The 24,361-nt window shown below is 49.6% G+C and overlaps 3 protein-coding genes across 3 annotated transcripts in view; 1 reads left to right on the forward strand and 2 right to left on the reverse strand.

Moving 5' to 3' along the window:
- Positions 1 to 24,361, reverse strand: part of TSPEAR (thrombospondin type laminin G domain and EAR repeats) — a 176,218-nt gene that overhangs the window by 43,780 nt on the left and 108,077 nt on the right. The window contains exon 2 of the mRNA XM_058523267.1: positions 12,745 to 12,965. Within this exon, the coding sequence (XP_058379250.1) occupies positions 12,745 to 12,965 (221 nt within the window). The remainder of the gene's footprint in view (positions 1 to 12,744; positions 12,966 to 24,361) is intronic.
- On the reverse strand, positions 4,053 to 4,859 carry LOC131392935 (keratin-associated protein 10-7-like). The gene has a single exon (XM_058523253.1). It carries the CDS (start codon positions 4,857 to 4,859, stop codon positions 4,053 to 4,055), a length of 807 nt encoding a protein of 268 aa, XP_058379236.1.
- On the forward strand, positions 21,317 to 22,177 carry LOC131392946 (keratin-associated protein 10-12-like). Its single transcript, XM_058523265.1, has one exon. It carries the CDS (start codon positions 21,398 to 21,400, stop codon positions 22,175 to 22,177), a length of 780 nt encoding a protein of 259 aa, XP_058379248.1. The 5' UTR covers positions 21,317 to 21,397.

Consider the following 24,361-nt stretch of genomic DNA (forward strand, 5'->3'; position numbering starts at 1 on the left):
GGTTCCTAAAATAAAAACCCAAAAGATGGCAGCACGGTCACAATTCAATCACGCGCCGCCCCCGCAGCAGTCATGCAGTGAAAGGACGGAAAGAGACAATGTGTAGGTAACGGCTATTTGCACCCACACTCAGAGCTTCCTCCCTTCTTCCCACTGAGCGGAAGGATGGGGTCTGCAAATGGGGGAACCTGTGTCAGCATGGCTCCCAACACCCCCAAGTCCGTGAAAAGTGCGAGACCAGGGCTGACAGAAGGGAGGGCTGAGCCCCTGCATGTGGCGTGCTCGTTTCATCCCAGCATCCCAGGCAGTGGGGACATGTGGCCGTCTGGCAGGGCGGGGCTGGTCCCAGGCAGGGGGGGACCCACGGGAAGAGCAGCCGCCACCGCCAGGGACTGCGGGCGTGCAAAAGCGCCCTCCCCGCTCCCACGTGGTACGTGGACCTGCCAACAAGCCAGGCCACACGGTGGGGGCGAGCCCGGAACACGCAAGGTCAGGTGGTCTCGAGGCAGGGTGGGTGGGCTCACGGGGCCTGCAGACCAGGCTGGGCACGGGGGGCAGGACAGCACTCCCTGCCGTGCCCCCCCACTCCCTCCCGGGTAGCCTCAGATGCTCATAGATCCTTTCCCAAGGATAAGGACCATTACTCAGCCAAAGATAACCAAGCACACCAGGAAAGAAGACACATGAGCAGGAACTGGCTGACACGGCAGAAAACCGAAACGGACCTGCAGAGACGTCAAATATGGCAGTTACCGCCCGCAGATGATGAAACGAATATCCACAGATACTTAGAGAGAGGAAAGTCAGCTTTAAAACATCTTCAGGAGTAAGAAACTCTAGAAAGTGATGGGGAGTGGGCAGCTGGGAGACGAGGGGATTGGTGGGCGATGGGCAGGCAGGTGGGCTGGTCACCGTGTACGGCTTGATGCCGTGAAAGGGTCTGTCGTGAGGCAGGATCTCTGGAAAGCTCACCCTGGCTGTGTGCAGAGAGAGGATCACTGCAGAGAGCGGAGGCAGGACTGGGAGGAGGGGTCTGCGGGAGAGCCAGGAGAGGGAGGGTGCCTGGGTGTCCCTGGGGGAAGGAGAGGGCGGGTTAGAAGATGGAGAGCCGCGTGGGACAGGGCAGAGGAGGGGAGGGGTAGGACAGGGAGAGGCTGGGCCAGTGCGGGTGGCTGGTCCCAGAGACCAGTGAACACAGGGGCAACGCCTCCAGGACCAGGGAGGAGGGCAGGACGTGCCCCACCCCACCCTCAGGAGGCTGCCGTGTTGGCATCCACGGGGATGGCCAGCCAGTGGTCAGCCAGCCACCATGGAGGTGGGAACCCGCGAGGACACCTGCTTCCTCTGACCTGGGGTCTGTGCATCATGACATCACCAGGCACATTTCCCTCGAATGTGGCCTGGGGTATTTGAGGTCCCCTAGCCAAGGCCCTTCCTCCCTGGGGACCACCTGTGGCTCAGGCAAGGCCTGCGTCCTTCAGGTGGTGTGCCTGCCCAGCATCGTCCCTGCAGGGCCAGTGTGAATCCCTCCTCCCTGGATCTCCCAAGAGGGTGACTGCCTTAATACTTGAATTCCTGAGGGAGCACCCAGTGAGCCCCCACATTTCAAAATATCGCACCCCCCTCAGCTGTTGGTTCCTGGATGGTTAATTTGGTGTGTCAGCTTGGTCAGGCCATGGTGCCCAGATGTTGGGTCAAACATGTCTGGATGTTGCTTCGAAGGTTTTTCTTAGATGAGGTTAACATTAAATCAGTGGACTCTGAGTAGGGCAGATTGCCCTCCCTAATGTGGGTGGGCCCCAGCCAATCAGTTGAAGGCCTTAAGAGAAAAGACTGAGGTCCCCCTAGGAGGAAGGAATTCTGCCTCCAGACCATCTTCAGACTCGAGCTGCAACATCAACTCTTCGCTGGGCAGCCTACCCTAGATTTTGGACTTGCCAGCCTCCACAACCACATGAGCCAGTTTCTCAAAATACATCTCTCTCTATATATACACACACATCCTATTGGTCATTTCTCTGGAGAACCCTGATGAACACAGGCTCCCATGGTCGCTGCATGTGGCTCTGAGCCTCCTGGCATCTTCGAATGAGGAAAGCACCCATCCCCATGCCCAGGGTTGCTGGAGAGCGGCTGGCACCAGCTTGCCCGAAGCTGGACCTGGAGTGGGCTTCATGCCTTCAAGGCAGATGCTTTATTAAATAGGGTTTCCTTTGTCATTAGCAAAGCTCCAATGCCTGGACATGCAGGGCCCAGGGCCTAGGCAAGTGGCCCCTCTGTCCCTTATTGGTGGAGGTGTTGGGAGGCACATGGGGGTCTCCCAGGTGGGCAGGATTTCCTGCACCGGAGGCTGCAGGGGGCTTGATACTACAGGAGACCCGGCAGAGGGTGGGAAGGCCTGGCCAGCCCTGCCCGATGGTGCTGTCGCCCCTGGACGTAGATCAAGGTCAGGTCTCAGAGGGATCAACCCACATGCCACATCAAGTTCTTCCCCATGGTTTGTCTGGATATGCTTTATTTGTCAACAGAGTGAGAGTCCCTTGCTAACATGGGGACAGAGTAACTGTCCTCCCACCAGGGGATGGACAGGAAGATGCTGAGTGAGACACAGGGCCTGGATGAAACTTGGAGCCTGCCCAGGGAGCCAGCCCAGCCTGCTGAGGTGGGTGGCTCTGGGGCAGAAGGAGACCCCAGAATGGGCTCAAGGCTGCAAAGATTTCAGGGGAAAGTCAGAGTGGGCCCTAGGAGTGGGGGGTGGTGCCTGGTCAGCAGCAGGACTCCTGGGCTGAGGCGGGGCTGCAGCAGGCTGCGAGAAGCACACAGGGCAGCAGACCAGGGACACGCAGGAGGCGGGGCGGCAGCAGCTGGGCTGGCAGGAGGCGGGGCACAGCAGGAGGAGACGGGCACGCAGCAGGCGGGCCTGCACACGGGGCGGCAGATGAGGGACACGCAGGAGGAGGGTCTGCAGCAGGACGAGGGGCAGGGGGTGGGCTGGCAGCACGAGGGGGCTGGGCAGGGGGCGGCCCCAGAGCAGACAGGTCTGCAGCAGACGGGTGCACAGCAGGACTGCTGGCCGGGGGAGGAGGTGCAGCAGGAAGGCTGGCAGCTAGACTGCTGGCAGCATGAGGGGGCTGGGCAGGGGGAGGCCCCAGAGCAAGTGGGCACACGGCAGATGGGGCATGGTGTTTGTACTGACTGTTTAGGCCCTGTGAGGCACTCTTATCCCACAGTAATGGGAACCCTCCCCAAGTCCCATTCCCAGATGCCAGCCAAGGGCCAGCCTTGTGAGCAGGCCCGGGGTGGCCGTCCCTGCCTGCCACACTAACTCCTTCCTGCAAAGGGCCTGTGGGGTTCAGCCTTCTGGAGTGGGGGGCTGGAGACAGTCTGAGGTCAGGAAAGTCATCCCTGAAGGGTGGCCCCTCCCCAGGGCAGGGCACCACTGTCAGATTATTCACTTTTTGTGTCCTTGAAAGTGAGTCAATCTCTTGGATATACATGTAATCAGAGTGATGGGGGCTTTTTGGACACCACTGAAGGGGCAGGACCACCCTTATGTGGGGGAATGTGAGGCAGGGGTCTTGGTTATAAACAACAGAAATGAATTCCAGTTAAATTCATCGGGAAAGGAATTTATTGGAAGGGACTGGCAGGTCAGAAAATGAGGGGAAGATAAAGAAACCAGCTCAGGAACCAGTGGAGGAGGCTGGGCCACACCCGAGTCCTGTCACAGCGATGAGAAACCAACTCCAAGTGATTCATCTTCTCTCCTTTCTCCACGCAAGCTTCAAAGGCCTGGGAGAGTCCAGCTGGCCTCGCTGGGGTCACTGCCCACCCCGGCTGGGGAGGCAGGGCACGTTGACTTGGGGAAAGTCAATACTTGAAGAAATGGGTGAGATGTTCTGAGGACTACACGTGGGTGACCAGGTGGCCGCAAATGCCCACTGGGAGCCCATGAAGGGGACTTGACAGCTGTCTGGGCTCCTGGTAAAGAATCCATGGGCTGCAGATGGCAGTGAGCTCTGGGGTGAGCTTTGGGGTGCCTTTAAGATCCCTCAGCAGCAGGACTTCTGGGCTGAGGTGGGGCCATAGCAGGCCGCATGGGAGCACACGGGGCGGCAGAGCAGGGACACGCAGGAGGCCGGGCGGCAGCAGCTGGGCTGGCAGGAGGCGGGGGCACAGCAGGAGGAGACGGGCACGCAGCAGGCGGGCCTGCACACGGGGCGGCAGAGCAGGGACATGCAGGAGGAGGGCCTGCACACGGGGCGACAGGTGAGGGACACGCAGGAGGAGGGTCTGCAGCAGGACGGGGGGCAGGGGGTGGGCTGGCAGCACGAAGGGGCTGGGCAGTAGGCGGCCCCAGAGCAGACAGGTCTGCAGCAGATGGGCACACAGCAGTCCTGCTGGCAGGGGGAGGAGGTGCAGCAGGAGGGCTGGCAGCTAGACTGCTGGCAGCATGAGGGGTCTGAGCAGGGGGAGGCCCCAGAGCAGATAGGCACACAGCTCATGGGCTTGCAGCAGACAGGTGTGCAGGAGACGGGTGTGTAGGAGATGAGTGTGCAGGAGATGGGCAGACAGCAGTCCTGTTGGCAGGGGCAGGAGGTGCAGCAGGAGGGTGTGCAGGGGCTGGTGCAGGCTGACTGGCAGGGGCTACACACACAGCTGGCTGGGGTGCAGAGGAGGGTCAGGCAGGGGATCCGGGCGCAGCAGCTGGGGGCGCAGCAGGGGAGCTCGCAGCAGCTCTCTGGGCAGTCGTCCACCTGCCAGGAGGAGTCAGGGCAAGAGCCCCAGGGCCCGGGCTGGCAGACCCGGCTGCCGTAGCTCAGGTCTCTGGAGCAGACGGACAGGGTGGAGGCAGCCATGGTGGGGTGGTGGGGCTGGAGATGGGTGTGTGTGAGTGTGTGTGTGAGGCGCATGGAGCTGTCAGCTTTTATGCCCCTCTGTGCTGTCTTTTGTCCCAGCAGTAGGCTTAGTGAAGCCTTCCCTTCCTTGTTGGTGTTTAGCAGTGTGCTGTGTTTTAACAGCGCTGAGTTACTGTTGTGAATGCCATGGCTTGTGAGGCTCCTGAGTGGAGTTGAGGCTATCCTGACCCTTGTTTGTCCCTGTAGGAAAGACTGTAGAACTGCTTTTGCAAGGACAGGAATAATCAGGTGACTTTCTGAAGGCAATAGCCCTTTGCTCCATCTCATGAGGGGCTTGTTCTTGTAAACAGAACTTCTACTCCAAGGGAAGGCATGAGGATGGGACAATCCCAGAACCTGGGCCTTGAGAAAAGGGAGATGTGTTCAGCTGTGGACACGTCTGATGATGCACTTTGTGGGTTGATGCTGCTGGCTCTAGAAGGCGTTAAGGGGCATGTGTCTACTGGGAGCGAGTGCTGGGGCAGTGTGAGAGAAAAGTGTCCTCCTGGGGCAGAGATTGGCTCACAGGAAGTGGCAGGGACACAGACGCAGTCTAGCACACTAGGAATGACCATGAGGGGCAAATGCCTTTTGCTTCATTGCAACTTTGAGCTTTTACAGAACTCTTCCTTGGATAGCATGCTCACACGCTCCTCCTCTCCTCATGGCCCAGATGCTATCACTTGCAACAGGGCCCTTGGGGGCTCCTGCAGCCCCTGTGTGCAAATCAGAACAAAGTCTCCTCCCTCAAGAACACCCCTCCACAGGCAGAAGGTCATCAGGATGTGGTGGCTTGTGAGCCTGACCCTCTATTGTCAGCTCCTGGATGCTGTCATAGTAAGTGTACAGTAGCAGAGTCTGGTTGTCAATGGAGCCTTGTCCCACAGACACCTGCACACCATGTAGCAGCCCATGCCCCAGTGCTCGGTTCTGCACCTGCAACCTCGTGAGCAACATCTGGTCATGGCCCCTTGTGTCCTCATTCTTCAGCCACTGGACACTGCCGAATCTCTGAAGGGGCAAGGGCAGGGGCCTCAGTGAAGCTCTGGGCTGCAGGGCTCTTCAAAATTAGCCCAGGGCTCCATGGAGGACTTGTTGGGGGGCTTCAGGGTTTGAGGCCTCACTGACTTTTGATGGGTAGGGCTGGGGGCTCTGCTGGAGGACTACACGGCAGTCAGGCCACAAGGGAGAAATATTATTATTCAAAGAAATAATGGTTGAAAACTTTCCAAGTTTACTGAAAAACTTTAATCTATACATCCAGGAAGCTCAATGAACTCCAAGTAAGATACACACAAAAGAACAAAAACAGACAAATCACAGTAAAAATGCTAAAAATCAAAGACAAGGGGAAAGTCTTGAAAGCAGCAAGAGAAAAACGATGAGTCATTCACAAGGGAACCCTAGTAAGAGTAACAGCTGGCTTCCCATCAGAAACAATGGAGACCAGAGGGCAGTGGGATGACATATTTGAAGTGCTCAAAGGACAAAAATTGCCAACCCAAAATCCTATAGCCAACAAAGCTATCTTTCAAAAATGAAGGTAAAATAAAGACATTCCCAGATAAACAAACTGAGAGAATGTGATGTTAGCAGGCTCACCTTATAAGACATACTCAATGGAGTTCTTCAGGCTGAAAGCAAATGACCCCAGACAGAAATTCTAATCCACATGAAAAAACAAAGAGCACCCGCAAAGATAATTATGTAATTACAAAAGACAATACAAATGCATATTTTTTCTCCTCTCTTCTCCTAACTGATTTAAAAAGCAACTGTATAAAACAATATGTATATAATGTATTGTTAGGCTTACAACATACAGAAATGTAATATATTTGATGATATTGGCACAAAGGAGGCACATGGGAGCAAAGCTGTATGAGGCAAAGGAAATGACTCCAGAAGGTAACTCAGATCCACAGGAAAAAGTGAAGAGAACCAGCAGTGTTATAAAGAAGGTTAGTGTAACAAAAGCTATAAATATATACTTGCTTTCCTTTCTTGTCTTACCTTCTTTAAAGTCATAAAAGCGTATTAAGTCATAATTATAATAATATATTGTTGGTTGTTTAACATTTATAGATGTAATATGTATAACAAGAAGCCCCCCAAAAGAGAACTAAAAGGAATAGAGTTATATAGGAGCAGGATTTTTATATCTCACTGGAATTGAGCTAGTATAAATCAGAAGTTGATTCTGATTAAGTTAAAATAAACATATGATAAGCCCTAGAACAAACACTAAGGAAAAACCAAAAAATATATAGAGGCATAAAATCATTACAGAAATAAAAATGCTACATTGGAAAATATTCAGCAAAGGCAAAAGAAAGCAGTGTAGGAGGACTAGAGGAGCACAGCAAAAAAAGACAGGAGACACGGGAAACAAAAAAGCGAAATAGCAGACATGAATCCAGCTACAGTCAATTCTCATTGTTAGTGGTGATTTTGTTCTATACAGTCACCGCAAACTCTGAACTAGCCAATACTGAACCATGGCTCCTAGGGGAAATAAAGAGGTTCCTGTGAGCCTCTGGTTTTATTTTTGTCAACTAATCAATACGTAACCTTGGTTTACGTGTGTCTAGAAAAAACGCACTGTGTTTTCCTTCATTCTCACAAATAATGCTTCTCACACCAGATGTGTGAGTGTTTTCCCACACTGGCCAATTCTCCTGCTGAGTGTCCTATAATTCAATTCAATTCAATTCAATTCTGAAACTAGCCCGAGTTAGCATAGTCCCTACAGGTTAAGGGCTCCGTCCAACAAGATTGGTGCCCCTGACTTCAGACTCCTATCACAAGTAGCATGTTCCCAGGTTCCCCACAACTTCTGTCCAACTTGGCTACAAATCAGAGGTTCCCATGACCCCCTCTTAGGGTTTGATAATTTGCTAGTGTGGCTGACAGAACCCAGGAAAACAGTTTACTTGTTATTGCTGATTTTGAAGGACATAGATAAACAACCATATGAAGAGATACATAGGGTGAGGTCTGGAAAGGTCCTGAGTGCTGGTCCTGAGTTCTGTCCCTCAGGAGTTGAGGCACATCACTCTCCTGACACATGGATGTGTTCACCAACCCAGAAATTCTCCAAACCCATACTTTTGGGATTTTGATGGAGACTTCATCATGTAGGCAAAATTAATTATTAACTCAATTTCCAGCTCCTTTCCCTTCTCTGGAGAATGGGGAGTAGGGCTGAAAGCAACAAGCTTCTAATCATGGCTTGGTCTTTCTGGTGACCAGCCCCCATCCTGAAGCTCACCAAGAGTTGCCTCATTAGAACAAAAGATGCTCCTATCACCCAGGAAATTCCAGGGGATTTAGGAGCTCTGTGTCAGGAACCGGGGTCAAAGACAAAATATTAGCAAGAACCAAGGGCAGAGCCATAAATATATATATATTTCCTACTATTTCACAATGTGTGCTTAATATTTATTGTTAATTCATTAACACTGAACTCACTTCCAACAGCTACATAACTCATGCCTGAAGGAAGCTCATCCAACACACGTATTTTCTCCCTAACGCACATCACAGCCTTCTTGCACTTAGGAACACTAGACAGCACTTCAGCACTACACCGGGGGCCATTTAAACAATGAAACAACCAATAAAAAGCACAAAAATGTGGAAAAGGTGGCACTTATTAAATAGACAGCAAAAAAGACGCTTGTTTACAGTAGGAGCTGACACAAGAAGGCACAGTGTCACCTTGTCCATCCTCAGCCGGGAACATGCATGTTGGACACTCACATGTTTTGCTGCTCTATGCATGTCCATCAATGACTAGGAAAGTGCCACGAGTATTGATTTGGGGGTTATGGATCAATTTTAGTGAGTAGGTGACTTTGTAAATACAAAATCTGTGAACAGTGAAGGTTGACTACATATCAATAATAACATTAAATGTGAGTGAATTAAACAATCCAATCAAAAGACAGAAATTGTTAGACTGGATAAAAATATGAGATTCAATTATATGCTCTCTATAGGAGACACACTTAAGATTCAAAGATACAAATAGATTGAAAATAAAAGGATAAAAAAAGATATATCATACAAATGGCAACCACAGGAAAACACTAATATTTTACTAGTATCAGATAAAATAGACTTCAAAACAAAAATTGTAAGTAGAGATAAGAGAGACACTTCATAATGATAAAAAGGTCAATCCATCAGGAATATATAACAACTATAAACATACATGCAAATAATAACAGAGCACCAAAATACATGAAGCAAAAACTGACAGAAACAAAGGGAAAAATAGACAGTTCCACAATATTAGTTGAAGACTTTAATATCCTAACTTCAATAATAGATAGAACAACTAGAGAGAAGATTAAAAGGGAAACAGAGGACTTGAACACACTATAAACCAAGTAGTCATAACCAATATCCATAGAACACCCCACCAACAGCAGAATACACATTCTTCAGAAATTCACATGGAACATTCTCTAGGATAGAACATAAGCTAGGACATAAAACAAACCTCAATAAGTTAAAAATAATAGAAATAACACAGAATATGTTCTTTGACCACAATAGAATGAAATAGAAATTAATAATAGAAAAAAATTTTCTATTATTTTTTTCCACTATTTGTGGAAACTCACAAATATGTGGAAATTAAACAGCACAATCCTAAATAACCATAAGGCCAAAGAAGAAACCAAAAGGGAAATCATAAAATACTTTTAGATGAATGAAAACAAAGATCAAAATACCAGAACTTATGGGATGCAGCTAACGCACTTCTTAGAGAGAAATTTATAGCTGTACGTATAAGTATATTAAGAAAGAAGAAAGGTCTCAAATCAATAATCTAACCTTACACTTTAAGACACCAGAGAAAGAAGGGCAAACTCACCCTAAAGCAAGCAGAAGGAAGGAAATAATAAAGATCAGAGCAGAAAGAAATGAAATAGAGAGTAGAAAAACAATAGAGAAAAATCAATGAAACCAAAAGCTCGTTCTTTGAAAAGATCAATAAAATTGACAATCCTTTAGCTACATTGATCATAAAAAAAAGAGAGAAGTCTCAAATTACTAGAATCAGAAATGAAAGAGAAGACATTGCTAACAACCTTACAGACATAAAAAGGATTATAGAGAAATGCGATCAACAACTGTATACAAATAAATTATATAAATTTGATGGAATGGACAAATACTTAGGAAAAAAATAACTGCAAAACTAATACTCTGAAAACTACAAAACATTGTTTCTGTTTTATTAAATAAGATCTAGCTCAGTGGGAAAACATCCCATGTTCATGGATCAAAAGATTAAACATTGTTAAGATGGCAATATTCCCCCAATCTATCTACATATTTATGCAATCTCTGTCAGAATCCAAGCTGACCTCTTAGTAAAGGTTGGCAAGTTGATTTTAAAATTCATATGGAATTACAAGGAACTCAGAATAGCCAAAACAATCTTGAAAACAAATTCGAAAAATTCATACTTGCCAATTTCAAAATTTACTACAAAGTTACAGTAATGAAGACAGTGTGATAGTAGCATAAGGATAGACAAATAAGTGGAAGAGAATTAATAGTCCAGAAATAAACCCATACATCTATGGTCAATTGACATCAAGAAGGTGCCAAGACCATTCAATGGGAAAAGAATAGTCTCATCAACAAATGGTGCTGGGACAACTGGAAATCCACAAGCAAAAGAATGAAATTGGAACCCTACCTCACATATACAGCAATTATATACATATACAAAATTTAACTCAAATGGATCAAAGATCTAAATATAAGAGCTAATTTTACAAAATTCTTAGAAGAAAATGTTGGAGTAAATCTTCATGACCTCAGATTTTGCGTTGGATTCTAAGATATGACACTAGAAGTACAAGTGAGAAAAGAAAAAAATAGATAAATCTGATGTCATCAAAATTAAAAGCTTTGTGCTTCAAAGGACACTACTGAGAAAATGAAAAGATAACCCACAGTATGGGAGAAAATATTTGAAAGTCACGTATGTGATAAGGGACTTACATCCAGAATATATAAAGAACTCTTATAAGTCAACTGTAAAAAGGCAAATAATCCAATTAAAAACTGAGCAAAGGACTTGAATAAACATTTCTCCAAAGAAGATTCACAAATGGCCAATACACACATGAAAAAATACACAACATCATTATTCACCAGGGAAATGAAAATCAAAGCCACAATGAGATATTGCTTCGTGCCCATGAGGATGACTACTATCAAAATGTCAGATAATAACAAGTGTTGGTGAGGATGTGGAGAAATCCCAACCCTTATCCACTGCTAGCAGGAATGTAAAATGGTGCAGCAGCCTTGGAAAACAGTCTGGCAGTTCCTCAAAAGTTAATCATAGAGTTACCATATGACCCAGCAGTTCCACTTCTAAGTATATACCCACGAGAAATGAAAATATATGTCCATACAAAAATGTGTACATGAATGTTTATAGCAGCATTATTTATAATAGCCAAAAGGGAGAAACAACCCAAACGTCCACCAACGGATGAATGGATAACCAAAATGTGGTATATCCACACAGTCAAATATGATTGGGCCATTAAAAGGAATGGAGTACTGATAACGCATTACAACACAGATGAACCTTGAAAACATGCCATATAAAAGAAGACAGTTGCAAAGACTGTATATTATATGATTCCATTTATATGAAATGTCCAGAATAGGCAAACCCATAGATAGAAAGTAAATTAGTTGCTGCTCAGTGCTGGGGAGTGGGGTGAGAGTTAACGAGCACAGGGTTTCTGTTTGGGGTGATAAAGATGCTCTAACTAACTGTGGTGAGGGTTGCACATATCAGTTGATATACTAACATGATTGACTGTGCACTGTAAAGGGGTGAACTGTATGGTATGTGAATCATATCTCCATAAAGCTGTTAAAAAATTACTGAGCATCACAGAAAATAAACAGATAAAGCAGACAGCAGAGCCAGCCCCCTGGGTGACCCGCATATTGGAGACGTCCGTAGAATGGAGTCGTTTCATCCAGATATTGGAGTCACAGTCAAGAAAGTAGCTGACGAGACAAAGACTTTAACCTGAAAACTGGAATTTATGTAAAAAAGAAGAAAATGGAAATTATAGAACTGAAAAATGTAATGACTGGAATTGGAAACTCAGCAGTTGGGTTTGACAGCAGATTCGACGGAAGGAAAGGAGAGAGGTTTAGTGAACTAGAAGTCAACAGAAACTCTCAGGGTGGAAACTCATTCAACAGAGAAAACCAAGGAGGAGACCCACACTCAAGGAGGATGGAGGATTCTGACTTGGAAACACGAAGACTCTGTTGCACACTGTGAAGTGCATTGTCCTAGAACCCGTGGAGAAGGGTGGCAGCCGCCCTCGGTCCTTGCCTTCCAGGGGGCTTCCAGCCTAGTTGGGGAGCCTGGGAAGGTTAGCTGGATCTGCGGTGGATGGGGCTGCAAGTCACAGGTAAACAGATCCCAAAAGGGTATGTTTTTGTTATTTTGTCGTTTACCTTTCCTGCGAAAGTTTGTCAAACTAAAATCTCTTAGCATTATCCCTAGCCTTTGACAGGTTAGCACACCAGAAAAATGATAATTGCAGGAATTACCAGTACAAACCCCCAGCAAGTGGTCACACAGGCTGCCTGCACACCTGCAGTAATGGGGACCTCACCACCTATCAAGACTGGCCACTCTTGGTCCCAAAGATACCCCAGGAGGCCTTGACCGGTGCCTCGTCAGAACCTGGAGCAGCCGTGCCCTTTGCAGGCTCTGGCACCGACAACACCGCAAAGAAAATCAGGCCATTCTAACACGAGGATAAAAAGCGTGACTGACCTTAGGGGGAAGAATGGGAACTTTCAAGGTTACAACGATGGAAAATTCTTCAGGGAACAGGTCGCATCTGACGAAAATCCTCGAGGCAGGGAAGCTCACGGCGTGGGGGGCAGCGGCCGAGAGCTGCAGTCCTCGCACACCTTGAACCCGCATCACCCTGATTCCGCCCGCGACGCCATCCAGAGGGACCGCCTCTGCCAAGATGTCCAGGGGGCGCAGGTCTGTGTCAAGGAAATCACAGCGGGGTTATGCCAGGTCGTTATGGGCCCCCAGCCCGATAGGCTCTGGCCTCAGCACTTCACAGAAGCCTGCAAAGCCCCTCGGAGCTGGTATCACCATTACTAACCCCATTTAACCAGGGGAAACGGAGGCACGGAGAGTTAACAACGCACCCAGGCCTGCCCCTGCTCTCCTCTCCTGAGCTGAGAACAGAAAAGCAGAGTGGGAGGAAACTGCATTGCTTCTGGAAAGAACCCGTGCTATAAAATAAGCCACTCACAGGGCAAGAGTGAAGACATTCGTACGCAGAAGGATCCAGGTCCTCTAATGTATCTGAATATCTAGGGCAGGGACCACCCCGGAGGCAGCTGTGTGTGTGTTGGGGGGTGGATCCTAGAATGACTGTAGGGAAGATTCTGGCATCTCAGTGGTAGGGGGCAAGTCTGTGCTCCGGGAGCCTGACCCTGACCCAAGGCTCGGGCTGGCCATGGCGTGGGGGTTGGACTCCACATCCTGTGATGTTGTGCCTGGTTGGGGTCCCTGGAGAGCGTGGGGCTCTAAGTAAACACTGTGTACCCTAAATTCACCCCCAAAACCTCCGAGAGACACAGGGTACATGGGGCCTGCTTGACAGTGGGCTTGCCCCTCTGGGTTTTAGCTTGGCTCCCTCATTTGGGAAACGTGAAACCAGGCAGGCCGCCCAGCTTCCAGAACATGCCTCATCCTGTGAGCCCCGGGCACAGGCAATTTGGGTGCATTAACAGCAAGGGGAACCCCGAATTCAGCTAATCCCGGTGGGATCCTGTCCCTCTATTGTTTAATTAAAATAGCCTCTTCCCGCTTCCACCCCACTCCCATCCGTGCAGACACGAACAGTCTTTGCTTTGACGAATATTCAGTCCATGTGGATTCGTTTCTCTATCTTTGCCTCATCTACATGCACAAGGGGAGAGTTTTCCAGGTTAACAGACACAGTGAGTTTTGTACCTTCCTGGAAATGTTCCCGCTGGATGCAGGAATGGGCGAGGGACTGAGTTTACGAAAGTGAGAGCTCTCCCCGGACATTCAGACTCAGGCAAGTGATAAAGTCCTGCAAATTAATTCTAATCAATTCGACACGCATTCATTAGCACCTGCTGTATTTGTGCTGAGACTGAACACACAAAGGACAATGGCCAAGCCATATATGCACGTGGAGAGAACTCCGACCCACACCTTCTGCAGCGACCAGCCCCTGCAGCCATCGGCCCAGAACAATCAGGACTTGGCCATGACTGACAGCTTCCCTAATTTTTGTCGCCACTTCCAATTCAGGACAACCAGAAAAGCCAGATTTGTTCCCTAACCAGTCACACAGGACACCCAGCTTGTGTGAGCCCACAGGCTCCCCTGGCCCCAGCCTCCAGCAGGGCACAGCTGAGCCTTCCTTTCTTCCACTCTAAGCCGTCCCCTCCCCTGCTCGTCTGAGTCTCTGCCAAACCCGAGTGATGGTGGTGGACCCCTGCTCCTGCCGCTCTGTATAAACGGCCTTTGCTGGTTCTCATCTGGGTGGACTTCCTTTATTCCACAAAGGCTTCTTGAAATGGCAGCTCAGAAATAAATAGTTGTCGCCCTCGAGGAACTTCCAATTTAGCACAGGGGACGTGGGAGCCACAAACAGATTAACTCAGAGCTGAATTCACATAGGGGCCTAAACCAGACCTCAAGATCTTGAGATCTGGCCCACGACTGACTCACAGAACCTCTCTGAGCCTCAGTTTCCTCGTCTGTGTAGTGGGAGGGTGGTGACTCCCCCTGTCAGGCCCAGCTGAGCTGGAGAAAGAGCTGAGCTGTCAAGTTTACAGCAAGAAGCCCAAATGGAAGGAACATGAAGGCTTCAGGCACTTAATGTGATGGTATAAGCAAGAAGTTAGAACCTGAGGAAGTGCTGGATGAAAGCTCCCTTTCATCATGCCCCATGGAAGGGGTCTCGGTGTGGGTCATGCCAGGGGAGCCCCAGGACAAAAGCCTCCTGCAGTTTGATGGGGGAGGAGGGGAAGGAGGAGGAGGGCGGGCTGGGAGTGGAAAGGCACTGAATACTGAGTCAGAGTCAGAAAAGTGTCCTCAAGACCCGCTAGGGAGGCCTCTTAATGGAGGCCCGGGGCTGGGAATGCAGATGTACTAGGAGTGAGGCCGTTGTGCCTGAATCCTTGATGCAGCTCCCTCCTGGACGGCAGGGCCCTGGCTGTGCCCCAGGCCTGGCGGGCGGGGGGCAGCTTCCTCGTGTGGCCTGTGGGTGAAGACTTTGTGACCACCTACCTATTCTCGGCCAGGAGCCAGGCTCCTCGTGCCCAGAACTGTTCCTTGGGGAGACTCTCTGCACTGGAGCCTGTGAGGACAAGGTTGTTCAGGAGGGGCCAAGGCCTTCGCTGGAAGTACAGGTGTGAGCCACAGGCCCCTCAGCCAGGTGGATGCCTGGCCACACTTTAGACAGTCTCTGGAAGGAGTTCCTCCACTGGGGGTGCGAAGGGAGAAAGAACTAAATGGCCAAGAAAATCCTCTTCCCCCTGTGGATTTCGTTGATTTAAATTGTGTGCCAGGGGCCGGGAACAGTTTATTTCCAAGAATTTAGGTTAGGGTATTGTAAGGGTTGCCCTGCGGGACAGTGAGACTGACTGTACAGCCACAGGAACAAAACAGTCCAGTTTGGGCCCAAGAAGAGGCAGAGGGACCAATGATGAGAGAGCATCGGAGAGCTCAGAGAGAGACCCTCAGGTAAGCAGTGCCCAGCGCCTCGCGGATCAACGGGGAGGGATCCACTGATCGGTGGATGGTGATGGGAAAGCTGGGCTTCTGTGGGGAGAAAAATCAAGCCGAATTCCTCCCTGAACAGGACACACCACTGTCAACTCCAGGAGGGGTAAAAGGTGAAACTTCCAGGTTACAGGGAGGAGTTAGGGGCATCTTTGTGACCTCAGGTTACAGAAGATTTCTCAAGGAAACTCAGTAAACACAAACCATCGGAAAGAAGTTAGTACATTTGCTCACATCAAAACAAGAATTTCCGCTGTGGGCAGTGCTGATGGTCACAGGACAGAACGGGAAAGGTGTTTGCCATGCCTAACACTGACCAGGGTATAGAAGGAACAGGGAGGCCCTAAAAACCAACAAGGAAAATGTAACATCAATCCTCAAAAAAAGCAGGCAACTTAAAAGAGCCAAAGGGCTCACAAACGTGATAAAATGCTCAAGTCAATAGAGTCAGAGAAATGCAAATTAAGGCAGTAACAAGATATCGCTTTTCTCCTATTATGCTGGTTAAAAAAGGAAGTAGAAAAAGTGTGAAGATGGAGCATAACTGGGAAAATGACTCGTCTCCCTTTTATGTGTTCAAAATTGCATTTCTTAACTTGTTTTAAAGGAAGTCGAGGGATGTGGAAAAAGCGTGGCCCGCTGGGCTTTGAATGGAGCACTGGGGTCTCTGGGGCTGCAGCAGGGGTGTGTCCACAGCCTGGAAAGCCAAAAGCAACGTGGAGATCAGGCCACTGAAGCTACAGAGGAGGTACTGAAATAGCAGCGACACCAACAATATCCCAGCAAACTCGAAACAGAGTGCTCCCTGGGCCGGCCCGGGCTAAGCCCTTTACACACATCAATGCTTTTAAACCCATACACATCCACTCCTTCAGTCATCCTCCAAAGTCCGCCTTAGCTCCTCGGAGTCAAGGGTTCTCAGAATGCACGACATTGTCCAGAGGGCCAAGCAGAGGGTGCAGCAAGGACCGTGGCCTCTCTTGGGACCTGCTGCGTTTGCAGCCTCTGTAACTGATCTCTCAGAGGCTCGGTCTCCACATCAGCAAGAGGAGATGGCACCCCCTTTCTCGTAGGGCTGTGGGAGGGATTGGAAATATCGTGTGGCAGGCAGAAGTTGCTCCCCCAAAATGGACTGCCTCACAGTGACTAGATTGGAGATGGACTGCCCGTCCCTTACAATGCAGTCAACCCGGTGCTGGGCCCCTTTTTAGGTCCAGTTTTAACTCCCGCCTGAGTTTGCGGGAGGGTCTGTGCCTGCAGGAAGGCGGCTGCCAGGCTGGCTGAGCAGGCCTCTTGAGTAAGATCCATGCTGCTGGAAAACAGCTGATGTTAAGTTGACTTTACGTAAGTAGGCTATAGGGCATCCAGGGGCGCCTTACAGCTGATGCAGAGAAGTCCACACACAGAGTGGGAACCAGTCCATCTGCTGGCCCCATGCTTGCCGGCTCAAAACCAGAACCTTTGCTCTCCTTTCTTGAATGTTGTCCATTAGGTACACCAACTGCTTGGCCTCGCTGGGCATATGGACGTTCAGGATGTGCAAGACCATGCGTGCATCACACAGACGGCAGAGCTGGCACGGGGCTGGGGGTTTGATCCGAGCTCTTCCAGGACAGGATGCTCAGCTGCCCTCCCACAGAATGCACCTCCACTGATCCCAAATGCCTCCTCCTGCCCTCCTCTGCCAGGAGCTCAGAGGGGGAGAAGCGAAGAGGCAGGGGAAGTCCCTGCCCCCAGGGGACTTTTACAATGAAAACACCGCTTTCTCCTGCCAGGCATGATTATCCCTGCCGCCCAGCCAGCTTTCCCTGTTCCCTTATCTCACGTCCTTCTGGTGAGTGAAAACATGAACGGAGGATTCCAGCTGCAACAGCCTCAGGCTGCAGGATGTGGAAGTCCAACCACTTACACCTAGCGGTTTACCTGCTGTCAAATCCCACTGCGTGTGGGTCCTCACCAACTCTCTCACCCTTAGAACACGAGTACTGGATCCAGGAATCATGGAATCAGAGCCAGACAGGACCGTGGTGATCAGCTCATTCAAAGCCTCGGGTTATAGACCAGGACCGTGGGCACAGAGAGGATTGTGGGACGCAGCGAAAGGAGAGGGAACTTCATAGTACTCACGGCTTCCATTCGGAAAGAAGAAAAATGTCAAACCAACCAGCTAAACTTCGACTGAAGAAACTTGAAAAAGAAGAGCAAATGAAAGCCACAGCAGGCAGAGGGAGGGACAAGGTGGAAATCAAGGTAACTGAAAACTAAAGAAAAAGTCAGCAAAACCAAAGCTGATTCCTGGAGAAGATGAAGAAAATTGATAAACTTCCAGCCAGACTGACCAGGGGAAAAAGCAAGAAGAAACAGTTTGTCAATATCAGCAACAAAAAATGGGATATTACTAAACATCTTTCAGAAATTAATAGGATAACGGGGGAACTCTACAAACCACACGACGCCTGTCAGTCAAGACCTTAGATGGAGTGGACCAGCTCCTCCATAGGCACAGGCAACCGAAACTCGTTCAAGAAGAAACAAATAATTGGAATGTTCTGTATCTATTAAAGAAAACTCTGGTTTCCTAGAAGACTCTACCAAACATTTAAAGAAGACAAATGCCAACTGTCTGCAGTCTCTTATAGAAAATAGAAAAGGAGCAGATGCTTGCCAACTCCTCTTGTGATCAACCAAGGATGATCCAATAAAAGAAAACCACAGGCCAATATCATCATGAATACAGACATGAAAATCCTGAATAAAAGATTAGCACATCAAATCCAGCAACGTATAAAAAGGACAAAACATCACAACCAAGCGGAGTTTATCCAGGAATTCAAGACTGTTTCTACATTCAAAAATCACCCAGGGGGTCGGCCCTGTGGCTTGGTGGTTAAGTGCGCGTGCTCCACTACCCGCGGAGCGCGCACCGCCACACCGCTTCTCCAGCCATGCTGAGGCTGCGTCCCACATATAGCAACTAGAAGAATGTGCAACTATGACATACAACTATCTACTGGGGCTTTGGGGAAAACAAAGGAGGAGGATTGGCAATAGATGTTAGCTCAGAGCCGGTCTTCTTCAGCAAAAAGAGGAGGATTAGCATGGATGTTAGCTCAGGGCTGATCTTCCTCACACACACAAAAAAATCAATCAGTGTGGGTACTCAGCACCTTTCTACACTAGCTTCGCAATTTCCTGTGACTCTATACCTATTTCAAAATAAAAAGTTTAAAAAATCAATTAATGTAAGTCATCGTGTTAACAGACTTAAAAAGAAATCTATATGATCATCTCAACAGGTGCCTAAAAAGCCTTTCATGAAATCCAACATCCATTCATGATAAAATCCCTCAGCAAGGAACGGAATTTTTTAGCCTGAGAAAGCAAATCTAGAAAAAAACTGCAGCTAACATGATCCTTAACAGTGAAAGACTGAATGTGTCCCCCTAAGTGCAGGCACGTGCTGGTACACATACATATGCCTCCTTGCTCTACCCACCGGGGGGCCTGGGAGCAGTGACGCCCAGTAGCAATGAGCACACCTAGCTCCAGATCTTGGTATCTAAATGCCATCATTCACTAAAAGGACCAGGGCTCCTTGGAGAAGTGGTTGATTCCAAGGATGGGGTAAAGAAAATTCAAGATGAGCTTGGTGCAGAAAGTGAGAAGTCGGGGAGTGAAGGCATGCCGAAGGGGTCCAAGAACCAAATGGAAGAGGTCCCAATGGTCAAAGTTGGAATGATTTAAATAACAAAATAAATAATGATAATATTATAGTATAACTCAATGAAATAAATATTCTTTAGATCATATTGAAATAGAATAAATATAGAAATGGAGGAGAAGGAACAGCTCTTCCTTACAGAAGAGTTTTAATCAATAAATGGAGATTGAATGTGGAGGGGGAAAATCACCATGGGACCACACAGTAACCTCAGTAACCGCGGCTGCAGGCAAAATCCCCAGGGGGCGCCAAGACCAGTGGGCAAATCCGCAGAAACTGGATATTTGCCAAGTCTCAATCTCCCCCAAATATTCATTAGTATAAAGGGAAAAATAGACACATCCCCACTGATAAGTTGCAACAACCACTGCTTCACTTGGACACATGACTCCTGTGGGGCTCCTCCCCAAAATGTAACAGCCCCAGTCTAACCGTGAGAAAACATCAGACAAACCCAAAGTGAGGGACGTTCTGCAACATGCCTGACCAGTGCTCTTCAAAAGTGTCAAGGTCACAGAGGACGAGGAAACTGGGCAGCTGTCCCACACTAGAGAAGACCAAGGAGGCTGACAAATGCAGCTTGGGGGCCTGGAACACAGGGAGGACATTTATGGGAACTGGTGAATCCGAGTACAGTCTGTCCTTGCGTGAATGGTAATGTACCAATGCTGATTTCTAAGAATCGGAAATTGATCTACGGTTACACAGATGTTAACACTAGAGGAAGCTGGGTGAGGGACACGTGAATTCTCTATACTCTTTTTATGATTATTCCATAAAATAAACTAAAATATATCATCCCGTGAGCTCAAGCGGTGCCTGGGCGAGCAGAAGACGTGCATGTGCTGCCGACCTGTCACGCCACGTGCCACCGGCACCCATCCTTCACCTGCTGCAGACTGGAGTCCCGGGAAAGGAGACCTGCTCAGCTTTCCCTCTGTCCCAGACTCTGGCATGTGTGTGCTTCAGAACAGGTACTTGTCATGGGTTAAATTATGTCCCCAAAAGGAGGCTGCTGCCCGAGCCCCCAGGCCCTGAGAATGTGACCTTATTTGGAAATAGGGTCTTTGCAGAGGTGATCAAGTTACAACAAGGTCATGAGGGTGGGCCTGAATCCAATCTGACTGGTGCCCTTATAAAAAGGAGAAATTTGGGCACAGACATGCACACGGGGGGAACGCCATGTGACGACGGAGGCAGAGATCGGGGTGACGCTTCCACAAGCCAAGGAGCACCAAAGATTGTCAGCAACCACCAGAAGCTGAGGGAGAGCCTGGGAAGATCCTCCCTCACAGCCTCAGAAGGAACCAACCTGCCGACGCCTTGATCTGGGACTTCTGGCCTCCAGAATTGTGTGAGCATACATTTCTGTTGTGTGAGCCGGCCTGTCTGTGGAGCTTTGCTATGACAGCCCCAGGACACTGACCCCGTACTGCACACAAGTCGTGACTCACGTTCTCTCTATCTATAAAAAACCTCTTCTGTGACCTTCCAACCACAGAGCACATGACCTTCTTCAGCCAGCAGGGCACCCACAGCAGCTCACCCCTGACCAGCGCCAGGATCTAGCACCCCACAGACATGAGCTCTGCCCTGGCCCCCAGTGACACCGGCTAAAACAAGATAACCTACACTCCACCCCAAGTTTTCTTTCTAGGACTAAAAGCAAGTAAAGACACCCCAAGCCAATTTCAAGAGTGTTGGGAGCTGAGCCATGACTCCTGGAAATAAAACAGCTTCTGTTTGTTCTCCAGGACCGGGATCCCAACAGCAACAAGGAAGGGAGGGCGTGGTGAGCCGTGTGCGGGGCAAACATAGCCTCAGCCTCGGACGGGTATAAAAGCTGACGGCCCCCAGCACCTCACACACTCACTCACACACTCACACACTCACACCCTCCTCCAGCCCCACCGCCCCACCATGGCCGCCTCCACCCTGTCCATCTGCTCCTGCGACCTGAGCTACGGCAGCCGGGTCTGCCAGCCCGGGTCCTGGGACTCCTGCCTTGGGTCCTCCTGGCAGGTGGACGACTGCCCAGAGAGCTGCTGCGAGCCCCCGTGCTGCGCCCCCAGCTGCTGCACCCCAGCCCCCTGCCTGACCCTCCTCTGCACCCCAGCCAGCTGTGTGTGCAGCCCCTGCCAGTCAGCCTGCACCAGCTCCTGTACACCCTCCTGCTGCCAGCAGTCTAGCTGCCAGCCCTCCTGCTGCACCTCCTCCCCCTGCCAGCGATCCTGCTCTGTGCCCGTCTCCTGCACACCCATCTGCTCCACACCTGTCTGCTGCAAGCCTGTGAGCTGTGTGCCCATCTGCTCTGGGGCCTCCCCCTGCTCAGACCCCTCATGCTGCCAGCAGTCTAGCTGCCAGCCTTCCTGCTGCACCTCCTCCCCCTGCCAGCAGGACTGCTGTGTGCCCATCTGCTGCAGACCTGTCTGCTCTGGGGCCGCCCCCTGCCCAGCCCCCTCGTGCTGCCAGCCCACCCCCTGTCCCCCGTCCTGCTGCAGACCCTCCTCCTGCGTGTCCCTCACCTGCCGCCCCGTGTGCAGGCCCGCCTGCTGCGTGCCCGTCTCCTCCTGCTGTGCCCCCGCCTCCTGCCAGCCCAGCTGCTGCCGCCCCGCCTCCTGCGTGTCCCTGCTCTGCCGCCCCTTGTGCTCCCGCGTGGCTTGCTGTGGCCCTGCCTCGGCCCACAAGTCCTGCTGCTGACTGGGCACGGCCCTCAGGGCCAGCCGGGCTCCAGGTCTCTCCCGGGACTGTGGCCCTCCTAGCCCCTCCTCAGTTTGGTCCTGACCTGTGTCACGTGGCTGCCCCTACCCGGGACAGGGTCAGGTCCTACCTGGAAGCTGACCGCCACATCCTGAATTGCTCCAGCACTCAGACCATTTCCTAACGTCTGTGGTCCAGTCTGCTCCTGCATCCATCACAGCTGGATGATGTGGAAGCACAGGGCATCCATACTCAATTCTGCGGCCCTGGAGGGGGCTCCTAGTAAGTCCTCATGGCAGTGGCCCCTCCTCCATATCTACCACACCTCAGGGTCAGCTCAGCCTCCACCCACGGTGTCTCTGTCCCCTCAGCTCAGTGACCCTAAGCCTTCTCTGGACGCACTTGAGCAAACTGACCAATAAATACCCCTGACTCTTAGCACAGCACTGAGATCTGTGTGTCTCTATTGTTTGTTAGTCCTCAGCTTGACCGCATGTCCACGTTTCCCCTCTGTACACAGCACTCTGCTGTCCTGCAGGGACTTGTGTGGTTTCCTGTGGCTCCCAGGGGCCCCGACTGGACCACAGAGGGTGGGGGTGGGCTTTGCAGCCATTTGGCCATTTGGAGCCATCTTGGGTTCATCTTTCCCCCTCCCGTACTGTTATTCACTGAATGGTTCTTTTCCTTGATTTGACTTTGTAACTTCTTCTCCACAGACATATTTACCATGGGTTCTGTGCAAATGGGACACCACGGAACCTGGGGTGGATGGGGGGTTGATGATGTTTCTCATGGAGCCCAGAGCCCCCTAGAAGTTAGGCTGAGGTTTCTCATGTCTCTCCAGGACCCACTGTTCAAGTCCCTACTTGGAGAATGTTGGCTGCATGGGCCAGTCCTGGGGCAGCAGGTATGTCTCAGGTTGGGCTTGAGTTTAGCTGGAGCCTATACCGGAGTGGAAGTAGACGGATTCAGTTTCAGAGTCAGGGAAGATTTGAGTAGTCAAAGAGGGAAGCAAGGGATCAGGCTGGATGAGAAACAGAGTTCCCAAAAACTAGGGTCAGGCTTTGCTTTGGGTCGTGATGAACCTGACTTATCTCCCACCTGAAGTAACTAGAAAATGAAATGAAAGATATGAGGCACCTGTTTTCAGACATTGGACAACTGACGGTGCAGAATGTGGGTCCCTGAAGGAAGAGAAACAAAAGAAGTGAACCCTGAGACTTCCCCGGCTCACGGGCTGAGAGAGTTTCCAGGTTGCGGCACACAGAGTGGAATACCAATAACATGGTGATTTTGCCCAACTGAAGAGGTAGGAATCAGAGTACAAGGAGGCTGAGGCAGCTGGAATTTGTGGAGCAGACACAGGAGAAGGAGATATACAGAGACAAACTCCACGAGGTTCCCTTGGGTTCACTGCTGAATACTAAGCCATTCATCCAGAGCTCAGAACCCCACGAGCCTGGACAAGAACCATCATGGAGCTGAAAGGTGAACAGTTATGAGAGCTTACCCAAGACTGAGAGACATCAGAGCTCCAGACAACTAGAGTGACCTTGCTGAATACCAGAGGCATTTAGTGCAGACCCCAGAGGAGTCACATCTGAATAGTTGTGCTAAACCTGCCCAAGAGTAAAGGCTTCTCTAGATCTGTCCTAATAAAACTTAAAAACAAGCTCAGAAGCATTGAAATCATCAAGCCAATCCACAGGTAGTAACTACCAGACAGAACAAGGTGCAGCACTCTTTAAAGGAAGGAGATGAAGTACAATGTTCAGCAGCATTACAGTATTGTTTTATCAAAGTCCAGCATTCAATAAAAAATTACTAGACACATGAAGAAGGGGAAAATGTCACCTATAACCAAGAGATAAAACAGTTTATAAGAACAAACCCAAAAATGACAGAGTTGATAGAATTAGCAGACAAGGTAGTTGAAACAACCACTGTAAGTATTTTAGAGATTTAAAGGAAAACATGAACATAATGAGCAGAGAAATGGAAAATAAAAAAGAGAACTAAATGGAATGCCAAAGTGTAAAAATACAACATCAACAATAAAAAATTAAAAAGATGAGCTTGAAAGTAGATTAGACACTGAAGAAGAAAGGATCAGTGACCCTGAAGACATAGCCATAGAAATTACTAAGCCAGAGGACAGTGAGAAAAAACATAAAAAATTTACAG

The sequence above is a fragment of the Diceros bicornis genome, chromosome 27, assembly GCF_020826845.1.
Source record: "Diceros bicornis minor isolate mBicDic1 chromosome 27, mDicBic1.mat.cur, whole genome shotgun sequence".
NCBI classification, from domain to species: domain Eukaryota; kingdom Metazoa; phylum Chordata; class Mammalia; order Perissodactyla; family Rhinocerotidae; genus Diceros; species Diceros bicornis.